Source organism: Eumetopias jubatus, unplaced genomic scaffold, assembly GCF_037043125.1.
Source record: "Eumetopias jubatus isolate StellerSeaLion01/CBP00866 unplaced genomic scaffold, mEumJub1_p1.0 scaffold_17, whole genome shotgun sequence".
NCBI lineage: Eukaryota > Metazoa > Chordata > Mammalia > Carnivora > Otariidae > Eumetopias > Eumetopias jubatus.
The window spans coordinates 68,797,895-68,821,274 of record NW_028274823.1 but is presented as its reverse complement, the minus strand read 5'-3'; the positions used below and the strand labels follow the sequence as shown (position 1 = coordinate 68,821,274).

Sequence of the window (23,380 nt, the reverse complement as noted above, 5' to 3'; positions counted from 1 at the left end):
CCCCCCTGCCTGTGCTCTCTCTCTCCCTCTGACAAATAAGTAAATAAAATCTTAAAAAAAAAAATAAAAACATAAAAAAATAAAAAGCATATATTATCCTACTCTAAAGTGGTTAATGTATACTAGTTCTGTTTACCTATTAATTGTTTAGCTGTTTGTCCTGTCAATTTCTTTGATGAATTCTGTATTCATGGTACAAAGTAAACTTTAATCTAGTCTTACTCATGTGATAAAAGTAGAGAAGAACAAAGGATGAACAGTTTTTGGTTACTCTTTCTTATTTACCATCTACCAGTTTTGCTCGGTGGTGGTGGTTTCCCTCACTCCTTCTTGCTCCTTCACACTTTTGGGTCCTAGTCACCCTCGCCTGCGTTAGTCACATGGAAGCCGAAAAGAACTGCGGCAAAGATGCCATTTTGCACCAGGCAAAGGATGACAGGAATGCAGCCTTACAACATGATGTGTTTAGAGGTTTTTCATCAGTTTTAATGAAATACAAATGTGCCCAAAGCAAGTTATTAATTTTTTTCCCAGAAAAAAAGTCTTCATTTAGTATGGCCTAATCCACGTAGTTTTGTATTACAAGGATTATGTTTGGTGTGTCGCAATCTGTTGGCAATGGTCTTGGGGAATTTTATTCAGCACAAGCATCTCTGACAGTTCTGGCGTCAAGTGGGGTCAATTACTTGTTCGTGTACTTTTGGTCTTGTTGTCTCTATGTTAAAAACTCTGAAGCATAACGGAGAGGGACACTGGGAGTAACAAAATATACTTGAATATTTCTAATAGATTAAAGGCTTATAAAAATGAATCTCTGTTTTCAGCAAGTTTTTTTTTTGCATTGTTTTAAAATGAAGTCATTTTATCAGCATGAGACTAAAGACTTGAAAATAATTTTTTAGAAGAATCTTATCTGTAAATACAAGTTCTTAATTGAATCAATATTTTTCTCTCTTAATTTTTGTTACAGATCATGGAGGAAACAAATACGCAGATTGCTTGGCCATCAAAACTGAAGATTGGAGCCAAATCCAAGAAAGGTAAATCATGAGAGATGGAGAAATTGGTGGGTTTGATAATGGAGACTGGAATTACTGGAAGTTTGTCAGGGAGAAAATCAACCTTTATTCTTATCATGTATGTCCCCAAATATTTGTGAAATAGCAATATTTTGGGAGGTTTATCATAATTAAAAATTATGCCTTTTATCCAACAACCAAAAAAATTAGGTATTTTATTGTAATGGAAATGATATTATGGAAGATACCGAAGCAAATTATGATTTCAGTGATGTCCTTTCATTTGATAGCCATGAGTCATGGTGACTCTCTGCGTGTAACAACATGTTTTCAACACATAAGCTCCCAGTGTTTATACTTTAGGCTTCTTGTTTTTGTACCACACGAATTTAATAGTTATTTTTTTCTCCCTCCAATGTGTTAGAAACCTTAGGTTCCCTTTCTTGCACGTTTATTCTCTTCATCTGTCAGACAGTAGTGAACCCAGTACATTTTTCTTTTAGGCTGAGTGTTTCCCTCATGTGGCCTTTCTTCTGCTTTATCCTAGAACACACCACCCAATGCATGGATGGTCACGAATGAAAGTACAGGCACCGTTAGGTTTTTTCCCAGATTACATAGTATTTTCAAATGACCTGCCAGTATTTCTGGATATTTTTTCAAAGTATAACCTTAGTCTCAACAAACTTTGTTGTGTATACTTCATTATAAGATACGTGTAGTCATTAGGAGCTGATGAGAGATACTATCAAATAATTCAAAAACAATGATTGTGCAAGCTGAACATTATCTGTTTTGGTCCAGCTTTTTTGTTGTTGCTGTTTAGTTTCATATTTGCTTTTCTTTCTCCCTATGACTTTATTGCTAATGATACTAAATGTTGAAAGATTTCTCTTTTTCTTATTTTAGTTCAGATTGCCTTCTTTTAATCTCATTTTATTAGTTACTCATCACATGGAATGTAAATTATTTTACAGTTGTTGTGAGGACTAGCTGGACTTCAGTGTACTGGGGTTCCTACAGAAACTCTGCTCTTGTTACTTTCTTGTTTCTGATTGTGGTGGCAAGAAAAGGAAAGCCTGGGTGCTAAACAGTCATAAGAAGACATGGTGAATTTCCAAGTGTGATTCCATAACTTCGTACGTGCCTTCCATTTGACGAGTGCTATGGGATAGAGTCTTAATCTTCAGTGTGTTGAGATGATTTATACTCATGCTGAAGAAGAAATTACTCATTAGTGGGTTATCATCCTATTTGGTTGTTTGTGGCCATTTAAAAATCCCTGGCCTACTACTTGAATAAATTGGAACTTGAACATAAATTGGATTCTTTTTCTCTATTGTCACATATTTTTACTTAAAGAATGAAATGAACTTCATTACTATCCTAATAAAAATGTAATTTGATCAATCTCCAAGGAAACATGAATATTAAAAGGATTCCAGATAATTTTGAATGGCTTATTCTCTTGCACTACCCATGCGAGGTTTTTTTTTCCCCCACTATCATGAGAAACTGGGAATTGATTAATTTTTTTATTCAAAAATGTGGTTACAGCTTTAGAGATTTTAGATAATATGGAGATAAATAGATGAGGTTAATGTTTTAGGTTAGTTTCCAGTGATTGACATACTTAACCCATTCACAGTGACCCATTCCACATTTTGATTATACATTTTGCTTTGAAAATAAAAATTTTTCAGCAGTACATTTTGAGGGCATTTAGCACAATTTCCCCATGGTTAAAGTTAACCTTTGGAATTGTGCCTAAGAATTGATCCCTCCAGGCCTATGTCTACAGACATCATTTTATTATTCTATTATTTATGAAGTGCTATGAGTGTACAGAGTATAGTGTGATGAGCAGAATGTGCCAAAAGAGAGAGACTGAGCTCAAGGAAGGGAGAAAAAAAATCAAAAATTTTCCTCAGAGGAATTTACGATTCAGAATTTATTTGAGTTGCTCTTATTACTTAAACACACAGCTGCTGAATCAGTTCTTGGCTAACATCCCTGATATGTGTATTCCTATGTCAATTTTAAAATGGTTAAATTCAGAGATGAAATTTGTTTGATTATAATTTGTACTAAGTAAAAATAAAATGAAAATGGCAGGAGGACCTTCAGAAGGTAATTCTTTCATTTGATGTGGATATCTGCCTCTAAGTTGTTGTATGGAAAACAGTTGTTAGTCTTTATTTTAAACCTTCTTCATTCTAAACTGGCATTATTCAAGAGACCCAAGAATATAAATGTGTCTAGGGATTCGTGCCATGTTTGGATGGTTATTAAATTCTAAATTCCACGGTGCTATGAAGATTTGGAATATACAGATAACCCCCAGACGATGCTAGTGGTATAATACAGGCATGGGTTTGTGTTGCAAACACAACCCATGTGTTGTGTTGCATGGGTTTTACTTTATAGACTTTTGATCCTATTGGTTGAATATATAAGTCTAGACATTTTTCATGGCTGCTGTTACCCATCTGCCCCCTTCTTTACCCTATCAGAGTTTAGTCCTATGCTTTATTTTTGAAGCCATCAACCCTTTATCAGAGTGGCTGTTTGGCTGCTTTGGTTGAAGTGCTGGTAGGGAGCTGCCCGGCACAAAGGCAGAAAGCCAACGACCTGAATTTCCTATCACTTAGAAAAATCAGATTCTTCTCTGGAGATTCTGGTTCAGTAGGTCTGCAGTGGGACTGGGAAATGTATACTTAACAAGTTCCTCTGGTGGCTTTTATGGTTAAGCTGAGTTTCGGAAACAAAAATCTTAACATCTGATGTGGAAATATTATGACTTAGTTACAAGGAGACCATGTGTTCAGAGGCAGTGGATGATGATTGCTATTGAAAAACAGGCACAAGTCCTTCAGTAGCCCCTTCTCCTGGAGAATGTCCATCTTGGTTTCTAAAAACTGCACTTTTACGGATTCATTAATTTTAAGTTTCTGTCATCTTTGCAGTCAGTTAGCATGAGCAAGCTTAGAGTGATAACTGTTGTTCTGTGTCTGTGTGAAATATAATTTTGGGTAAAAAGCCGCCTGGTAATTGTCCCTCTCTCTACCCCTTTCTTCCCTCTCTCTTCCTCTTTTACTCCCCCTCCACTCCTCTTTAACCATATAGAACACAGTGAAAAAATGTAATAGAAACATTTCCATTTAGTAAGCATGGCATTTTGGGAAAGAGCATGTTTTGTCATATAAAACTCAGGGACTGTAGAATTTTTTAGAATTTACAGGTATTTGAAATTATTGGGAGGTTGAGTTCTCATTAGAGCCAGAAAGAACTGAGAATTTAAGATTCAATATAGTGGACAATTAGGTAGGCAACTCTAGGGTTATTCTAATTGGGGGGGTCATGATTAAGAAAAATAAAGCAATATTTAGTATTTCTTGTGTATAACACACATTTATATTGTGTGGAAGAAAATAAAATTCTTTCCAACTCTTAGATTCAGAATGCTAGAATATTCTGCCTTAAATAGAAGAATCAGAGGTTTATGTCCATGAAGATAGTACTTAAGGATTAAGATGTTTAATGCTGTAAAGTCTTACTAACAGAATAACTTTAGGCACTCATTAAAATTTTGAATATGCTATTCTGAATTACAGCCTGTTTTAAAGTAAATGCAGCTTCGTTAAAGTACAGATAGCATTTTGAACAAGTTTGACTGTTTTGCTAAATAGAAGTCCTGCCAGACCTGCCTTAGCAAATAGATTAAAGTGATCTGTAATGAGAATTTATCACACTGGTATGATTATGCTGCGTGTGATCCTAGATGAGTTTGTTCTCCTAAATATGGTAAACATTTTTCTTACAGTCTTCTTTTTGCCCTTAATTTGCTCATCAGTCTCTTCTTCAACTGGCAGAGTTGTAAATGTGGGTGAAAATTGTTTAAAGTTTTTAATGCCAAATTCCAAATAAATATGGTCAGCATTGATGAAGCTTTATTGTCTTTTGTTCTGGGAAGGAGTTGTCTTACAGAATTTAAGTGATAGAAACTGTTCTCTCCAACTGTTTCTTTTATGACAATTCAGGATGCCCCAGGATAATCAGGAATGAAAGGTGTGGCTGAATTGCTTGATGTATCCTGGTTTGGAGGCGATTTGGCACCAAGTTTGGCCATTTTCTTCCTCCTGGAATAAACAAAAAGATCATTAAGATGAGGTTTTATTATTTTTGGTTGCATTCCATCAGAACAAGTGATATCTAATAGGAAATCTTAGTGTGAGAAAACCTGTAGACTGTTCACTTTATTTTTTCCGGAGGAAAATGTTTTGTGAAGTGTACTTACACTTTTTTTGGGTATTCACGTTGAACTGGTTGAGGCCTTTAACATAGTATTGTTCAGAGGGCAGAGGGCAGAGAAGAGCGTGGCATGGTGAGCTGTGTTACAGCGTTTCCGGCAGTGAGTTGTGACCTACTGGTGTCAGTGGTCATAACCAGTATGTAAAAAAATACAACTAGATTAGAATAGAAAACATTAGAGTGTAAGAGTATTGTTTTATGTCCTATGTCACTATTTACATGTATATATAAACATATAAATATTACTAGATCATGTTGTAAAATGAGTGACAAAGACAGGTTGGAGAGCAGGGTTCCAGGGGATCAGTTCCCCAAAGGGTAAAAAGTATATGTATTTGGTTCATCACTGTATCCTTAGCACTGTAACCAGTATACGTAGTTGGTACTCAGTAAATATTTGCAGATTTCCCGATACCTCAGCTCAACTCAATCGTGGTTATAGTGAAACCACTGATACGGATGGAGATGTAAACCACTAAGGTGTGTTGTATAGTAGAAAGATTTAAAATCATGTCCTTCACACAGGAGTGGCATTTACTATTATGAAAAATACCTGACTAATGATGTCTTTCCTGGAGACCTTTTAAGTGACTGAATGTAAGACATGATTTGTGACACACCAGTGTGGCTAAAGCTCCTTTCAATGGTTCTGAGTAGTGGAAGGAAGCATAAGGGAAATGACCTCATCTCTGTCATTCATGGGACGCCTGAATGAGTGAAGCTCTCTGCCTTCCCTCGTAAGCTTGTAAACAAAACTTCACAAGATGCAGCCCCTTCCAGCCAGAGTTGTTGTGGCTGTTTTAATTAGTGTTTGGTTACATAATTGACAGATCACCAATAATACTGAATACCACGTTTGTTGAGACCGAGCTGGGGCCACATACTATGCGGAATATTTTACATACATAATCTTATTTAATGATCAGAGCAACCTATGAATTTTGTGGTGATATTATCAGTTTACGGGTAAACAAACTAAGCCACCTGAAGTAGAATAACTTGCCCAGGGTTTTACATTTAGTAAGTAGCAGACCCCAAACAAACTCAGGTTTATTTTCAGAGTCCCAAACCCACCTGGGTGAGATAGTACCTTTATGAACACCTTTCCTTATTCCAGGGTGTTTTCAGATGTAGCGTCCCTTCAGTGGCCATAGTACAGCTGATTACAGTCACTACTGATAATCATCAGTTTCATAATGCCTCAGTCCTTGGGAATTACAGTGATTTGAAAGTAGGCTAAATTTAGCATATCCTTACTCTTGTAGATAACACCTCCTTTTTCAGGGGGAGTTAGATTTAAGACTTAAGAAAAACATGAAACCATATATAACTGTATACATATTTAAAAAATGCCTGCTTCTGAATTTTAACTGTATCTCATATCTTCATGTGTTGGTCCCTTATGAAGAGACCTTTTGATTTGTCATTAAACTAAACAACTTCTAAGATAGATTTAAAAGGAAAATAATCTCAGAATGTGTTGTAAATTTTGCTTGCTTTTCTGCTTTTCAGTCTTTGAAAGCAGTTTCTGTGACCTGCTCAGGAGCCATTGTCTTTCTGCTGGGGAGAAAGATTTTGTATTTAACATATTTGTATATATTGTTAATGTGACTGATCATCAGTTGATGAATGCTAATTTGGAGCCAAGAGTAGGAATTCAGCCAAAGAACTTGATAACTTATATGCAGTGTACTAATAGTTACTCTAGTTAGACAGAACATGGTCTAAGCAGGACCTCTCAGAGGAGGATGGAGATCTGTGGTATTTCTAGTTCCTAAAGTTCCCAGTATAGTTAATAAAAAGCTTATAAAATTAGCATGTATTTTAAATGTATAATTGGTCATTACATCTCTTTCTACATGAATGACTACATTTGTAGATAATGCCAAATATACAAATTTGAGACCCTTTCTGAATACCATGTGTACTCACACACAAAGACACACATGCATACACACAGTCTTATAGGTGAGGTGATTTATGATATGTGATACACTAGCAGAACTAAGGATCTGAGCTTGCGTTCATTTCTTGATCTCCATTTGGCTCCCCTGTCTTCCCTTCTGAAGCCCCCAGGGGTTGGCTTACTTGTTCATCTAATAATTGCTGCAGACTAGCTGCTCCTTCCAGTCTCTCCTCTCTCTCCTCTGTCAGGGCCACAGAAGAAGATGGTTTTAGTTTTTCAGTTGTCCTCTAAGCCTGAAATAAGTAAACATATCTGCCAGTTGTTTTTTTTTTTTAAAGAAAGATTTTCAATGAACTTAATTAGGAAACAAATTTAGAGTGGAATGGAGTGGTGAGAAAATAAATGGAAAAAGGGAAAGCATCAAGAGAGTGAGAAGACATGCCAGAGATAGGGAGAGAATATTTGCACAGGCCAGATCTGGTAAAGGCCTGTTACCCAGAATATACAAAGAATTCTTGAAACTCAACAATAAGGAAATGAAAAAACCCAATCAAAAAATGGCCAAAAGACCTGAACAGACACGATACCAAAGAAGATGTACAGATGGCAAATAAACATATGAAAAGATACTCAACATCATATGTTGTTAGGGAATTGCAAATTAAAACAATGTGATACTACTATGCATATTATCAGAATGGCCTAAATCCAAAACACTGACAACACCACATGCTGGTGAGGATGTGGAGCACCAGGAACCCTCATTCATGGCTGGTAGAAATGCAAAATGGTACAGCCACTTTAGAAGACAGTTTGGCAGTTTCTTATAAAACTAAACATATTCTTATTATACAATTCAGCAGTTGCACTCTTTGATATTTCCCTAAATGAGTTGAAAACTTACGTTCACACAAAAATGTACACACAGATATTTATAGCAACTTTATTCATAATCACCAAACTTGAAATCAACCATGATGTCCTTCAGTAGGTGAATGGATAAATAAACTGTGGTTCATCCAGACAAAAGAATATTACTCAGCACTAAAAAGATGAACTATCAAGCCACGAAAAGACATGGAGAAACCTTAAATGCATATTACTAAGTGAAAGATACCAATGCTCATACTGTATGATTCCAACTATATGGCATCCTGGAAAAGGCAAAACTATGGAGACAGTAAAGATTAGTAGTTAGTGATCATTAGGGATTTGGGGGAAAGGAAGGATGAATAGGCAGAGCACAGAGGATTTTTTAGGGCAGTGAAATTATTCTGTGTGGTCTAAAATGGTACATATATGTCATTATATATTTGTTAAAACCCTTAGAATGATTTTGATGTTGATGTGATGTTGATGGTGGGGAAGGTGGTACCCGTGTGTGGGGAGGAGCATATATGGAAACTCTCTGTACTTTCCACTGAGTTCTGCTCTGAACCCGAAACTGCTCTAAAAATTAAAGTATATTTTACAAAACATAGACCTAGATCCTGGGCACAACCCTTTAATCAACATTGTAAAGTGTATTACATGAAAAGATGATGTTATATGATCCCTAGTAACTCCTTAATGTGTAAGTCTAAAAGGACCATAAAATCTCTGAAGAACCAATAAAAAGTTTTGTGAAATTAAGAATGAAAGAAAGATGGTTCAACAGTGAATCAACAGTGAATAACTCTGTTATTCCCCAAAAGGAGACTGGAGCCAAGATTGATTTTCCGTTGCTCGCCTGCCTCTGTGACTACCGCCTTTTATTTGGGAGAGCGCCCTTTCTCTGCTAGTTTCCTGAGCAGATGCCTTTAAGTCCCTCTCCTTTAGTGAAGAAAGTGCCATCCCAGGCTTCCTCCCACTGGTAGTTCCTTCCTTTGTTAAATCCTGTGAGGAGGAAGGATGCAAATACTTCTTATTTACCTACCTTGTAATAGGATTGTGGTAGGTGTGTTACCTGTGTTATCTCTTAATCTTCGTACTAACCCACATGAAAGACTATTATATACTTTATACACATTAGTGATGTGGAGAGATGATACAGCTTCTTCAAGGTCATAGAGTTCGAAGTGATGGAATTAGAATAATAAACTTTGATTTCAAAGATCAAGGTATTGGGGGTGCCTGGGTGGCGTAGTCGATTAAGCGGTTAAGCATCTCACTCTTGGTTTCATCTCAGGTCGTAGTCTCTGGGTTCTGAGTTGAGCCCTGTGTTGGCCCTCTCTCTCTGCCCCTTCCCCCCCAAAATAAATAAATAAATCTTAAAAAAAAAAACAAGGTATTTTCCTCCAGTCCATAAGCATGCACGTAGGTGCTAAATGAGAAGTGTTTGGTCACCAAAGGAATGGATATTCATCAGCACATTCACTTAAGAAAACTCAGAATATGTTTCTTAATTATCTTTAAGAAGAAAGGCAATCCTAACTCCTTATCCACATTTAGAAGCTTATTGAATAATGCATCCAGTAAGCTGCTTTTTAATGCATCTTTTTAAAACTTTCAACCTAGATTTATTTTAATCATTTTTTTTTGTGCTTTTTGCAGTATATTTCTTCCCTCTTCTCCTCTTTTGGAAACCCATTAATGGTTTTGCTGGAATTTATATACTTTTATCTGGAGTGGTATCAACCTAGCATAATTTTTTAAAAAGATTTTATTTATTTATTTGAGAGAGAGCACGAGCAGAGGAGAGGGGCAGAGAGAGAGGGAGAAGCAGACTCCCCACTGAGCAGGGAGCCATCCCAGGACCCTGGGATCATGACCTGAGCCAAAGGCAGACACTTAGCTGAGTGAGCCACCCAGGAGCCCCAGCATTTTTTTTTTTTTAAGATTTATTTATTTATGTGAAACAGAGAGCATGGGGGAGGGACAAAGGGAGAGGAAGACAGAGAATCTCAAGCTGACCCTGCTGAGTGCAGAGCCTGCGCGGGGCATAATCTCACAACCCTGAGGATCATGACCTGAGCTGAAATCAAGAGTTGGACGCTTAACCAACTGAGCCACCCAGGTGCCCCAACCTAGCATAATTTTATCCCCCAGCATACATTTAGCAAGATCTAGCGATATTTCTGGTGTCACAACTGGAAGGTGGTGCTATTGGCATCTGTTAGGTAGAGCCAGGGATGATACTAAACATCCTACAATGCACCAGACAGCCCTCACAACAAGAGTCGTCTGGAGCAAAATGTCAGTGTGTGAGGTTGAGAAACACCGAGCTGGAAGAGCAGGCGTGATCACAAGAGACTGCTGTGTGCATAGCACTGGATTCTTGTTGGGACATTTCATGAAGCTCAGCGTATGTGTAACTGGCTCCCTTTCACAGCATTAGAGATAGGATAGTGACTCCTGAAGGAGGAATGTACATATGTAGTATAGGTGAATGGACAGAATTCCAGTGAAAGATAAAACATGGTATGATGGCAGGTCTACACATTTTAAAAGCCACTCGGCCATCAGTTTTTAATTATATAGTTTGTACCTCTATAACTGCTTGTTTATTTTCCATGAGTGTTTCAGGCAAGGTCCCCAGTTGTGCCTTGTGGGTCCAGTGCTGGGAGATGGACCAGCTACCCTCCAGTTCCTGCTGCCTGTGTCTTTCATTCCTCTTTCCTGGAATGTGTAGTTGTGATAACTGTGACAGTTTCTGAGGTTTGTGTCCATATTTGAACACCATGGTGGTGCAGTTGGAAACAGAGCTAACCATGCTCAGGCATTTTTCACTGACTAAAGAAAATAACTTAAATCATAATGGCATCTTCATTTCTTCAGATGGCCTTTTTGTGCCATTAACGCGTGGTTTGAGGTTTATTATATAACATTTTTATACAAACCTATTTTATACAAATGTAGTAACAGACATTTTTATCAAAAGATATTAGAGAGATTTCAGGAATGAGGAGTTACATTCTCTTTATATCTTGTTGCCAGAAATTACTCTTTTTTTATTTTTAAAGATTTTTATTTATTTGAGAGAGATGGAGACCATGAGCGGGGGAGGGACCGAGGCAGAGGGAGAAGCAGGGAGCCCGACAGCAACAGCGACAGCAGGGCTCGATCCCAGGACCCCAGGATCATGACCCAAGCCGAAGGCAGACACTTAACCAACTGAGCCATCCAGGCGTCCCCAGAAATTACTCTTGAAGCAAAATAAGTCCTGCCCGAAATAAAAATAAAATGAGAACACAGCATATGTATGGTTTTGGTCTATGCCATTAGTGACTTATTATTACTTTATGAAAATGGGTTCATTTTATACACATATACATTTCTGCAATTGGATTTTTCCTCTTAAAAAGTAATAAGAGAACACTTTCCAAATAAAGCACATAAGTAATGTAAGAAATGCCATTGTGTATGTGTGGGTAAAGATACATCAATAATATATTTTGACAGATCTGTTTTGATGGACACCGGATTGTGTTTTTTTTTTTCTACAGTGAATGTTAAATGTATTTGTCTACTTGTTTAAGCTTTTCTGTTGCAAGAATTCTTAAGCCACAGGTAATGAGCAACTTTAATATTTTTTACGGTTGCCACTTTGTCTTCTTAAATGACTGTTGAACTCCTACCAGGCAGGGACTGGATTCTGGAAAAGGAAGACTCTTCCTCCCATCTTTGTCAACATTGTGCTTTCCCATCCTCGGCCATCCTAAATAGTGTAAAATATGGCGTCTCATGCACTCCCTTAATTAATAGGAAAGCTCAGCATTTTTCATCTGTTCATGGAACACTTATTTGTGTTACTCTGTGGACTATTTTTATTGACCTTTTGTTGATTTATTCGTATCCTTTCCCTTTTCTAGTTAGTTGTTCATCTTTTTTTCTAATGAAATAAATTGTTTTTTTCTACTCTGAAGTTTAAGATTACTAATGCTTCTAATTGTAGTATCCAAACCCCTCATTTCTTACCATTAACATTTATTTATAAGTAATTTGTGGATCATTTCAATTTCAAACTAGAAAGAAATGAATTGACCTTAAATAGTGGTAATGTATTGATTTTTGAAGGACTGTAGAAAAGTGTGCATTAAATTTTAGGGCACTGGATTTACAAAGTAAACTATTTAAATATTAGATCTTCAACATTAACAGTATAGAAATTTTATATGCACATAGACATATATATGTGTATGTATGTGTGTATGTTCATTGGCAAGGGATGAGAAATATTTAAAACTTCAGTGACTCATATAATGTTGTAAGTTGTTTGGCTTTATTTCCATGATTTGGGCTTTTCTTTTTGTATATTAGTAGGAAAAGTTTCTGAAAATTTTTCCAATCTCTCATAGTCAGGGGAAGGATACTTAAATACATTATTTTGGATCGACTTGTATTCTGTTTCTACACTGTCTCCGAAATTTCCAGAGTGGGATCCTTAAATAAGAGTATTTATGTTTTGGAATAATTTACTTCCTTTTCAACCCCCAGCTTACTTAAGAGAACAAAAACCATTTTGCATTGCTGTATTTCAGAAGTACACTTTTCCTTTCTTTGTGTGATCCAAGCTCTTTCTCAAATCTGACACAGCACCAGGGAGTCCTGATTTATTTCACTTAGCTTGGAGGTACATGTGAATTTAGGAAAGTGAGGGAGAAGAAAGGAAAGAGGACTTTCAGCCACCAAAGAGAAACATATTTGAAATCCAGCAGTATGTCTCTATTTCCTTTGCTTTCACCATCAAATGCATGTATTCTAATCTAATCCTCTTGGGTTTTCTCCTTAGGTCAGTGCCTAATACATTTTTACATCATAGGTTTTATAACATTCTCTCTTTCCACACCTGAAAAATGTAATATCTACATAGTCTAAGTTTGAAAATTCATTAAATTCCATTGCAAAATACTTTTTAGTTTTGAGTAGTTTGTTTCACCAACATTGAGTTATGTTCTGTTTCCCAAGCCCTATGCTGTCTCACACCTTTATATATGGTATGTCTGCTGCAGAAGGGCATCCTCCACCCTTCTTTTTCTAGGTGATCAACTCCTAGTCATTCTTCTACATCCATTGCAGATGACATGCCTTCCTGGAAAACTTCACCCACCCTCCAGATGGAGTTTAATACTCTGTTCCGTGCACTAACTCCCTACCTTATCCATACTTAGGTTTTGGCACTTTTTGTGCTTGTGTTGTGTCAGCCTAGACATTTGCCTTTCCTTCTGGATTGTGAGCTCATGGACCCGTGTCCAAGGCCAAGATGTCTTACTCCCCTCTGTGTGCATGGTGCCTGCCAAGAAGGTGGAGTTATACATTTTAAGTTAGAATTTACATTATCATTTAAGTTTAGAATAAATTTGAAATTAATTCAACAATGATTTAAGTCTTTCTGGTATCTTTTGAATAACTTTTTGAGAAAGTGAAAAATGGCTCTGGCAGCTAGGCCACAGTATTCCCAATACATAAATACCTCTCACAGAATGTAAATAATCACACAAGGCTACTCCTTGAGTGTGTATGAAGCAAGACAGAGACAAGGACACTGTGTAACCACAGAAGTAATTAAACACCCTTCTCTTGTGACTGACATGAGTGATCGTTGCTGCTTTATCAACGATGACTTCAACTCAGCATTAGTCCTCTGCCTTCTAGATTAAATTTGCCAGGATAATGAATTGCCCCCACTTCCCAACAGCTTCCACTCCAAATCTGGCTTCTACTTTCCTAGGCCCTCTGTGGAATCACTCAGAACAAATCTGAGTTCTATAATAAGTGTCTTGTAATTTCCTTTAGTGAACTCTTCCTCTTGCTACGGCTAAAGAAAGCTTGCTTTATTTACTACACATGTGTTCCTGGTAGTATTTGGCTAGTGGGCACTCTGGTGAGTGTTGGAGGAATTTAAGAAAGAAGCATGAACCTCAGTCTCTGCCCCTTGGATACTTAAGAGTTTGGCCAGGGCTTCCTGCTCCACTCCCTTTAAACATTTTTTTTTTAATGGCATTGTTTGCCATCAGGACTAGAATAGTTGAGGAGGAGGAGGAAAGTGCAATCCACAGCCAAAGAAACTCTTTAGGAGTTGGTAGTTCCTAGTGTGGATCACAAAAAGATGGGTAGGGGTGGGGCATTCTGTATAGGAAAGTCTCAAAGCTGAGAGGGATCATTGTTTGCTGGAGGAAGGGAATAGGCTGCTTGATGAAAGGGAGAGATGGAAGAGTTGGTGACTAGTAAGGTTGGACCAGTGGGGCAGGTCCATGAGGACCATGACCTCATGAGAACTCATCCATGTGTGGACAGTGGGGAGGCTGGGGTAGGGGTGGTCACAGGAGATGACTGATAGCTATTGTAGGAATGGGATAAAGACTGGAAGATGAGTATAGTTGATCATATTTGATGACACTGGGATCAAGGAGACTTCTTAAAAGGTGAATCAGCAGAACATGGTGGTTTGACAAAAGCAAGGAGTTGGTTGCTGCAGCAGATGCTGTTGGTGTGCTTTTAGCCCAGCCCTGAGTTTCCCTGTGGTGGGCATTTTGCATTCACACGGACAGCTTCCCATGTTAGGTGCTGGGTGCCTGAGCTCCTCCTCCAGAGCACTTTGTTCAGCACTGAGGGAGCTTACTCTTCTGGTTCAGAGCAGCCTGGAAGTGCTGGTGCTGGTGCCAGCAAGTGAACTCTCCCAGGGGCAGCCTTCAGCCAGTGAAGGACGGGAATCAGAAAACAAATGTCCATTTCCCCCTTCTGTCTGTGGGACAGGTCTGAGGTACGTTATTCATGTCTCCTTAGAATATCCCAGGGGGATTGAGTCCCAGCAGTGACTGCTCTGTCCCACTCCTTTCACTGGCTTTCCTCTCTCTTCAGTAATATTTTCCTTACTCTCTGGTGCTCCCTGGGATCACCTCCTGAATAAACTATCTCAGGTAACACACACTAACCCAAGTCCTTGTCTCAGTGTCTTTTGCAGGGAAACCCAAACTAATATAGGTATCCTGAATGATTGGGATAATCATTATGCTGTAACAAATGGAGTTGGCATACTTTCCATTGTTAATTAATGACACTGTTGTTTAGTGAAAAGCTGACTCATCCCAAGTGTGTTTTATATGCCAGTGCAGAAGTATGGCAAAAATGATTTAAGCGTTCACGGCTCATTTTGAGGAAAAAATAATGCTCCAGACCATCTGCAAAAGTATTAAAATGATCCCAAGTGGAGCATAGGTACTTGAAGCAGTTTCCAGGCACATCAGATTGTTGTCAACAAAAAGAAAAATATATACCAAGGGGAGAAGCAAGAAAGAAAAGTCTGAGAAGCCACATGATTTTGGCAGGTTTGGGAAAAGAATGTCAGTGGGCGAGCAGGGCAGGAGCCCTGAGCTCCCTCCTCTGGGTATGATCCAGGTGGTTTAGGGATCCCAGGCCCTTGGCAGCTACACTCTGATTCCTGCCTGGTTAGGGAGCATTGATTATTGATCACAGGAGAAAGGACCTAGCCATGGGATCATTTCTGTCCACTTGTTGTACTCTCCTGAAGCTCATGGTTAGTGATTTGAGCCAAGTTAGGAAAAATATTTCCGTTACTAACAATATAGTTGTTATGTGTGCTCTGTGGGGATTCTGAAATATTTACTTGACAGTAATAAGCATTAGAATTTCATTCTTTTCCTATTTTTCCTCATGATCACATTAGCATCTAAATATTTTGGAAGTCAGCACTTGATGGAGTTTTATAGATAAATGGCATGGAAATTGCTTATAACTAAAGGAAGCCGTGTACCCATCTGGTTTCCATGAATAATCATACCTGCGTGCTTCAGAGTTTGGAACTGATCCCTGACCAAAAAAGATGCCCACACAGGGGTGGTCCTGTCCATTCTGTTCTCTGAGAAATGAATCCTTGGCTTTCCCGAATCTCGTGTTCTGTGTGAAACTTTATTCTAGAAGGGAAGGAATAGCATTTATTGGTTTTTTTTTTTCCTCCTAAAATCTGTTAGAGACTCTTAATTCTATTGAAACAAGTTTAAATCATGGTCACGTTAGTGGCCTTTGAGAGAAGCAGCAGAATCTAGAAAGGAACAGGCAGCAACTAATATTTAGGGGTGCCTTTCTGTGAAAGAAAATATTAATAGATGGAGTGGTAGCTTGACACAATCGTGAAATGAGTTTACTGTTTCATTTTTCTTTTTCTTTTCTGTAACAATAATAGTTACTTGAGTGAATTAGGCTGAGAAAATATAGAAATCAAATTGACACTAGAGAAAATAGGGCAGAGCTGAGGATGGAGCTACCTCTAGCAGGGGTAGGTCCAGGCTTCAGTAGGTGTTGGGGCTTGGTTAATTAGCCTTGTACTGTTGACCTCACTTTGTGAGTCCTTCCACTGACACTGGGCTCATTTTAACAAAATAGCCTATTTCAATTTCTGGTTTCTATAGTTCCCATTAGACTCTGCCAGATACGGTCATGGATTTAAAGACTGGGGTCACTGATTCTGCCAGGTACATGTTCAGTAGAATTCTTGGCTTATATTGTATGTTCTCAATAAAATATTTATTAAACTGGTTTGAATGTATATTCATGAATTTGGTGAGAAGGAAGAGAAAAGAGTAATGATTATGATAGATTTAAGGTAAAGGGGAGAAAATTGAGTGTAACTTTATTTTTATTAGTCTTTTTGGTAAGGGGGTGACTTGGAGACTTGAAGAACCTAAGGAAGGTTCAGGACAGCTTCTTATGGAAAATGCAATAGATATGAATAAAAAAACTTGCCAAACCAAATTAGTATCCAGCTAAGGCTGCATAATACAACTTTGCAGTCAGACTTCTTAGGACAGTTATATGCTTTTTTTCCAGTTCTTTTACTGCTCAGTAGTGGAAAACACAGGGGGACCTGTGGTGGAAGATGGTAATATGGGTAGGGCAGAAAGCCAGTGAGGGGGGAATTTTAGGGTGTTTGATGAGAGGGCAAAATGGATGACCTTGGGGTGTGATGGTGCAGGGAAATTTGAAGCCAGCAGGGAAGCTGGAGAGAGGTAGGGAACTGGGAATCTTAGTAACCTAGAGAACTTGTAGGGTTGAGGGTATTCAAGAGTTGCACTGGTAGAACGTTGTAGCCACAGAAGTAGCTGTCAGGAAGAAGTCTTAAAAGTGGAATAGTCAGGATTATAATGAGGTCCATTTCATGGCTGGGTTTGTGGGTTACTAATGTATAACGAGTTTTACAATTTAGTAATTCTCAGCACCTTTAGGATGGCTTAGCAAAATTAAATTGGATTCTTTAAACAAGCAATAAGAAACTTGCCAATGAATTAAAACCAAGTAAGATGGAAACAGTGTCAATATGACTCTAGTTTACTAAATTCTATGTGATTTTAAAGCGATTAGCCAAGCTAATATTCCTTTAGTAATTGACTTTCATGTATAGAAGAATGACTTATGTAACAGCGAGCTAATGCTTTTGCTAGCCAGTTTTAAAATGTTACATGTGCAAACACCTCATAACTTATGCATGTTTTCCAGTGAGAATTACATCATAGGTCGAAAGAAAATAAATGCATCCATGGTTCTTAAATGTTACATAATCTAGGAACTTCATAACTTCCTAGTTACATAATCTGAAGTCATTATATAATCTCATGACTCCTTACAAGGGGAAAAAAGTTATATTTCATATAGAAATTCAATGATTGGATAAAGAACAAGAGTGTGTGTATGTGTGTGTGTGTAATTTTGCAAATACACAAATACTTAAGTACTAGTTAGAATTGCTCTGGCATCTCTCTGGCTGCTTCCCTTACAGCATCCCAGTGAACATGTAGGTCTCCTTTCATTTTCAAAACACAGGGAACAAATAACGCAACATATTTTAAGAAAAAAGAAAAAGAAGAAGATAACAGGAGAGGAAGAGAAGGGGAGTATGTCAGAGGGGGAGATGAACCGTGAGAGATGATGGACTCTGAAAAACAAACTGAGGATTCTAGAGGGGAGGGGGGTAGGGGGATGGGTTAGCCTGGTGATGGGTATTGAGGAGGGCACGTTCTGCATGGAGCACTGGGTGTTATGAACAAACAATGAATCATGGAACACTGCACCAAAAACTAATGATGTAATATATGGTGATTAACATAACAATAAAAAATTAAAAAAAAAAAAACAACACAGGGAATGTTCTCCACCCCATCAGCCTTTCCTTCTATTCCTGGCCTTTGACTCTGCCTGAGTTGCCATTTATGTTCATCCTCTGAATTGGTTGCTTGAAGAGGCAGAGTCTGTTGGTAGTTTCTAAGACGTGTAGGGGTTGGCTTTCTCAAACTGGCAGTCCCCAGAAAATGTCTGTCCTTAGCCATGGCTGCCTCTATCCTGATGAGGCAGACAGGGTGCATTCAAGTTTTTGATTCTTCTTGTACCTCCAATTGCTCATCATGGGATCCAGCCTCCCTCATTGAGAAAGAAGTTCAAGAGATGAGGGCAGATCAGACTCTCTGAGGATCTTGTTGCCAGACCTGACTATGTCTCTTCCTTTACTGCCTAGCATCTCATTTGAACTCAGATACCTGTCTGATGCAGGGGTAAGCTGACATACCTAGCTCCCTTTGAAATACAAGTACAGTTTGCTCAAACCCCTCCCCATTTGCAGTGCAAATTGGAGTCCTCAATAGCAATTTGGTAGGGGTGGGTTTTGGGAGACTTTCATCTAGTCATTTCTACCTTATTTAAAGTCTGGGATGGGACATCTGGGTGTCTCTGTCAGTTAGGCATCCAGCTCTTGATTTCAGCTCAGGTCATGATCTCAGGGTTGTGAGATTGAGCCCTGTGTTGGGCTCTGTGCTCAGTGTGGAGTCCGCTTGAAATTCTCTCTTTCCCTCTTCCTCTCCCCATCCACACACACTCAAGCTTCCTCTCTCTTTCTCATTCTTTCTCTCTCAAAATAAAATCTTAAAAAAAATAAATAAAGTGTGGCTTAATTTTCTGTCCTGTGCCTGTTACTATGTATTAAAGACAAGGACACAGACTTTTCTTTTGGATTTTCTTCTTGCAAATGCCAACCATACAGGACATGTGCATTTGTGGCCGACTGTTTTTTTTTTTTTTTTTAAAGATTTTATTTATTTGAGAGAGAGTGTGCGAGGGAGAGAGCAGAAGCAGAAGGAGCAGCAGAGGGAGAGGGAGAAGCAGGCTCCCCATTGATCAGGGAGCTTGATGCGGGGCTTGATCCTTAGGACCCTGGGACCATGACGTGAGCTGAAGGCAGTCACTTAACCGACTGAGCCGCCCGGGCGCCCCATTTGTGGTAGACTTAAATGTGTGGGGCAGCAGGAGATTTTGCTTAGCCTGCTCTTTCTGTCTGAGACTTCCCTCTTTCTGGCAGCCTCCACCCTACTGAAGTCCCCCGACTCCAGGCTCTGTCCAAGTGTAATTCAGCAAACATTTAAGAACATCAGATTATCTCTCTACCTTCGTTTTGTTTCAGGTCCCCATTTGGGCTTCTTTGAAGTATGGTTCCTCTATTCTAGGTCCTAGCTTGTGAAGTTATTTTCTCTGTCATCAGCCAGTCTTTAAGAGGAGCGAGGTGGAAATGTATTTTACCACTGGTAGGAGCATATCATATAAGAAGGCAGAAGAGGGCTACTTTTGGAATTAAGTAACATGTGTTTTTGTATGTTTGCTTGTTTTGCCTTTACAAATCCACCTGATTCTTGAATCTTTCAGATTATGGACCTGTGGGTCCCCGTCTAATCCAAGGTGCTTTCCTGGCTGCCTCAGGTTTGCTAGCCCGGATGGCTGGTCTTGATGCTGTAAATGTGGCGCCATCTGAGGAGACATTCCCTAGAGGCTCTTGGTTTCCCAGAAATATGCTTTTAGGGAAAAGTTAGCAAAAAAAATGGTATACTGAAAGTTACTGAACACTTGCTTTATTATCGTTTTTATTGATGTTTCTTAATGTTGTGGGGAATGGTTACACACTCAATGCATTAAAAAATGCCCTTTATAAATGGGGATGCCAAGACCAACTTCGTTAGTCTTGTTTCTACTTATAAAATTTACTTTAAATTTATAAAATTTAATTATTTAAAAAATTTGTACTGTTTTCTCATATCCACAAAGGATTAGGATCTGCTTCTTGGGTAATACAATTTTCATTAGACTGAAAATTTACTAGTTTGAACAACTCTTCTCTTCCCTTTAAAATTCAGTCTTTGCAGCCATTTAAATGGGAAGAATTAGAAGTAAAATGAGATCAGATGACAAGCATGTCTATTTTCACCCAGATAAGACTATATTAATGGGTTTAATATTTTAATCTTTTCAATAATATTAATAATAAAGTAAAAATAGCAAGAACCACTATCACTGATTGAAAACCTACCAAATCAGGTATTGGATTATGTGAGTATTATAATTTATCTCGCTCTCACAAAAAACAGTTCTGTGGGGTGAGCATCTCATCTCAGCTGCAGAAACAGAGGCTCAGAGAACTCTATATGGTCACATAACGTCAGGTTCCCTGACTGGAATTTGCATCTGCACTTCATTCATCCTTTTCACAGTGCGCCTGGGTGGCTCAGTTGGTTAAGCGACTGCCTTCGGCTCAGGTCATGATCCTGGAGTCCCGGGATCGAGTCCCACATCGGGCTCCCTGCTCAGCAGGGAGTCTGCTTCTCCCTCTGACTCTCCTCCCTCTCATGCTCTCTGTCTCTCATTCTCTCTCTCTCAAATAAATAAATAAAATCTTAAAAAAAAAAAAAAAAGAATTTCTAGATTAGAACCCTGGACCTGACGTTGTGTGCTCAGACAACACATGCGTATGCTGAGCACTTAAATAGTTAAATCTTTTTGATTTAGCAGATAATGTTTTATAACATGTCATATGCACATTTGCAGCCCCCATCCATCCTGTGTCTATACACTGAAAAGAAACTGATTGTATTTTCTTTGGAACAATTGGAATTGGCCTCCCTCCTGCCTTTTTTTTTTTTTTTTTTTTGTCATCATCATTTTAGGAATATACATTATCAAGGAATGTTCTACAGTTGCCTTTTCAGGTTGAATAACTCAATTGATGGTAAATATCTTTTCATCTGTGTACAAAGGAACAAGTTTACTCCAGGGAAAATCAGATCTTCAGGCTGTTGTTATGTAAAATGAAACTTTTTCTTCCTAGAATTTGGCAGAGTTGAGTCTAGGAGGAAAAGAGTATGTATGTGGGTGGGAGATGGAGGAAATGTGAAGAAGTTAACTGAGAATTGTAAACAATTGATTAAAAAAGCACGCGTAAATGCTAATCTTACAGAGCTTTACAACTGTAGCTCACTAACGTTAATGTTGGCCGTTAAAAGATGATAGAATTTCGTATTCTTTTCATTATAAAACTCCATTGAATTTTACTGAGAGAAAATGGAATTTTCCATGGGATAGTAACAATATTATAAACATGATTAAAATTTCGGCTATATTTTATGCATTTACTTCTCCTTGAAGAAGCTGAATGCATTAAGTGTACAAAGTCTAACCAGGAAGATGGTTAAAGTGGTTTTCATACTTTAGAATTACAAGAGGATTCATAGCAAAGTTTTATTAAAAAGTAGATCCTTTTTTGTACTGAAAATATACTCCTTAGAAACTGGATTTAGGGGCGTCTGGGCAGCTCAGTCGTTAAGCATCTGCCTTGGGCTCAGGTCATGATCCCAGGGTCCTGGGATGGAGCCCCGCATCGGGCTCCCTGCTGGGCAGGAAGCCTGCTTCTCCCTTCCCCACTTCTCTTGCTTGTGTTTCTGCTCTCGCTGTGTCTCTCTCTGTCAAATAAATAAAATCTTAAAAAAAAAAGAAAGAAACTGGATTTATATTTATTTAGCAGCACATCTGAATGGTATCATTTAACAGCTTCTTAATCAGCTATCAAACTATTAATGTATAGGGAGATTAGTTGGACAATCATTAGTTAAAATAAGCATAACCTTTAATTCTCAATTTATGAATCACTGAAAATAAGACTTTGTGAAACAGTCACCAGCCCTTAAAGCAGTGCCTTGTGCAGAGTAGGTGTTCCGAATGTTTTGTGAGAGCATGTGTGATTGGAGGAACATCTGTGATTGATGCCTGGATTAATGAGTTGATGTGTGGAATCCAAAAGCTTAATACCTTCTTTTGCTGCCAGTACAATTATTCCTCTTCTCTTCCCTGTCTCCTTACTCTGGTATATTTAGATTCATGCTCAGAGAACATGCTGGCTTAAAACTAGAATAATCATCGCAGGCACAAAATCCAGATAAATTTTGGTGGAGATTTATGTTATGGGGGGTGGTGTTGGTAGAATAGCTTGAATTTCACCTGGAATTGCCTCAGCTCCCTGGACCGTTTGATGCCATGGGATCTAGCTTGTTACTGTGGCTTGTTGCCCATGTAGCCATTAGTGTTATTCTCTTGGTGACCTGCATACCCACCTTTTGAGATTCGGTTAAAGCTAAGTAAGTCAAAATGGCTAATTGGCCACTGAGATTGATGCAGGGTCAGTCATTCTGGCTTTGTGAATATGTGTCTGGCTGGCCTTGATTGTCCTGAAAGACTTTTTTCCTGCCATAAAGATCTTTTACTGTAGTACAGGTAATGGATAAGAGCCTGATGTCTTGATCCAGTACTGCATATATTGGACTCCTGGCTTAGTTATTGATCGACGATGAAATGGGCAGTGAGCTCACTGTAAACCTCTAGATTTCTCATCTGTAAAATGGGAATTCAAGTAGTAGTTACTTCTTGGGAGATTTGTATTGACGTCTTCCTTAGATAGGAGAAGCTATGCTTCCATCCATGGGAGTGTTGTCACTACTTTGCACAGGGGTCTGGACAAAAGTGAGGAAGATTTTAACACATAGCCAGGGCCATATTTAATTATTCGTCTGTCACTGCCTTTCATCATCTGCAACTATTAGGGAGCAAACACCCTTTCTTTGTGACTTGCCAGCTTGGCAGGGACTTTAAGTCACTGTTTCCATCCAGGTGCCAGTGTTTAATTAAACTCTTCAGAGTCTGTGATCATTATGATAAAAATGTTCATTCTGGAAAAGTTTGAAAATGCTTTCTGGTTAGAATGAGATTTTTGGCATGCTTCAGCTGTGGTCTTTGGCTATAAATTCCTGAAATGCTGACATAGTTGAATTTATTTTGTTTAAACGCAATTGCTAACATTTCCAAGTGTCCATATGGACTCGATAAATACTTTGCTTCTGCTTACTGT

The 23,380-nt window shown here is 38.4% G+C and overlaps 1 protein-coding gene across 1 annotated transcript in view; it reads left to right on the top strand.

Annotated features, from left to right (window-relative positions):
• The window catches only part of BICC1 (BicC family RNA binding protein 1), a 304,648-nt gene that overhangs the window by 190,174 nt on the left and 91,094 nt on the right, over window positions 1–23,380 (top strand). The window contains exon 3 of the mRNA XM_028123991.2: window positions 971–1,040. Within this exon, the coding sequence (XP_027979792.2) occupies window positions 971–1,040 (70 nt within the window). The remainder of the gene's footprint in view (window positions 1–970; window positions 1,041–23,380) is intronic.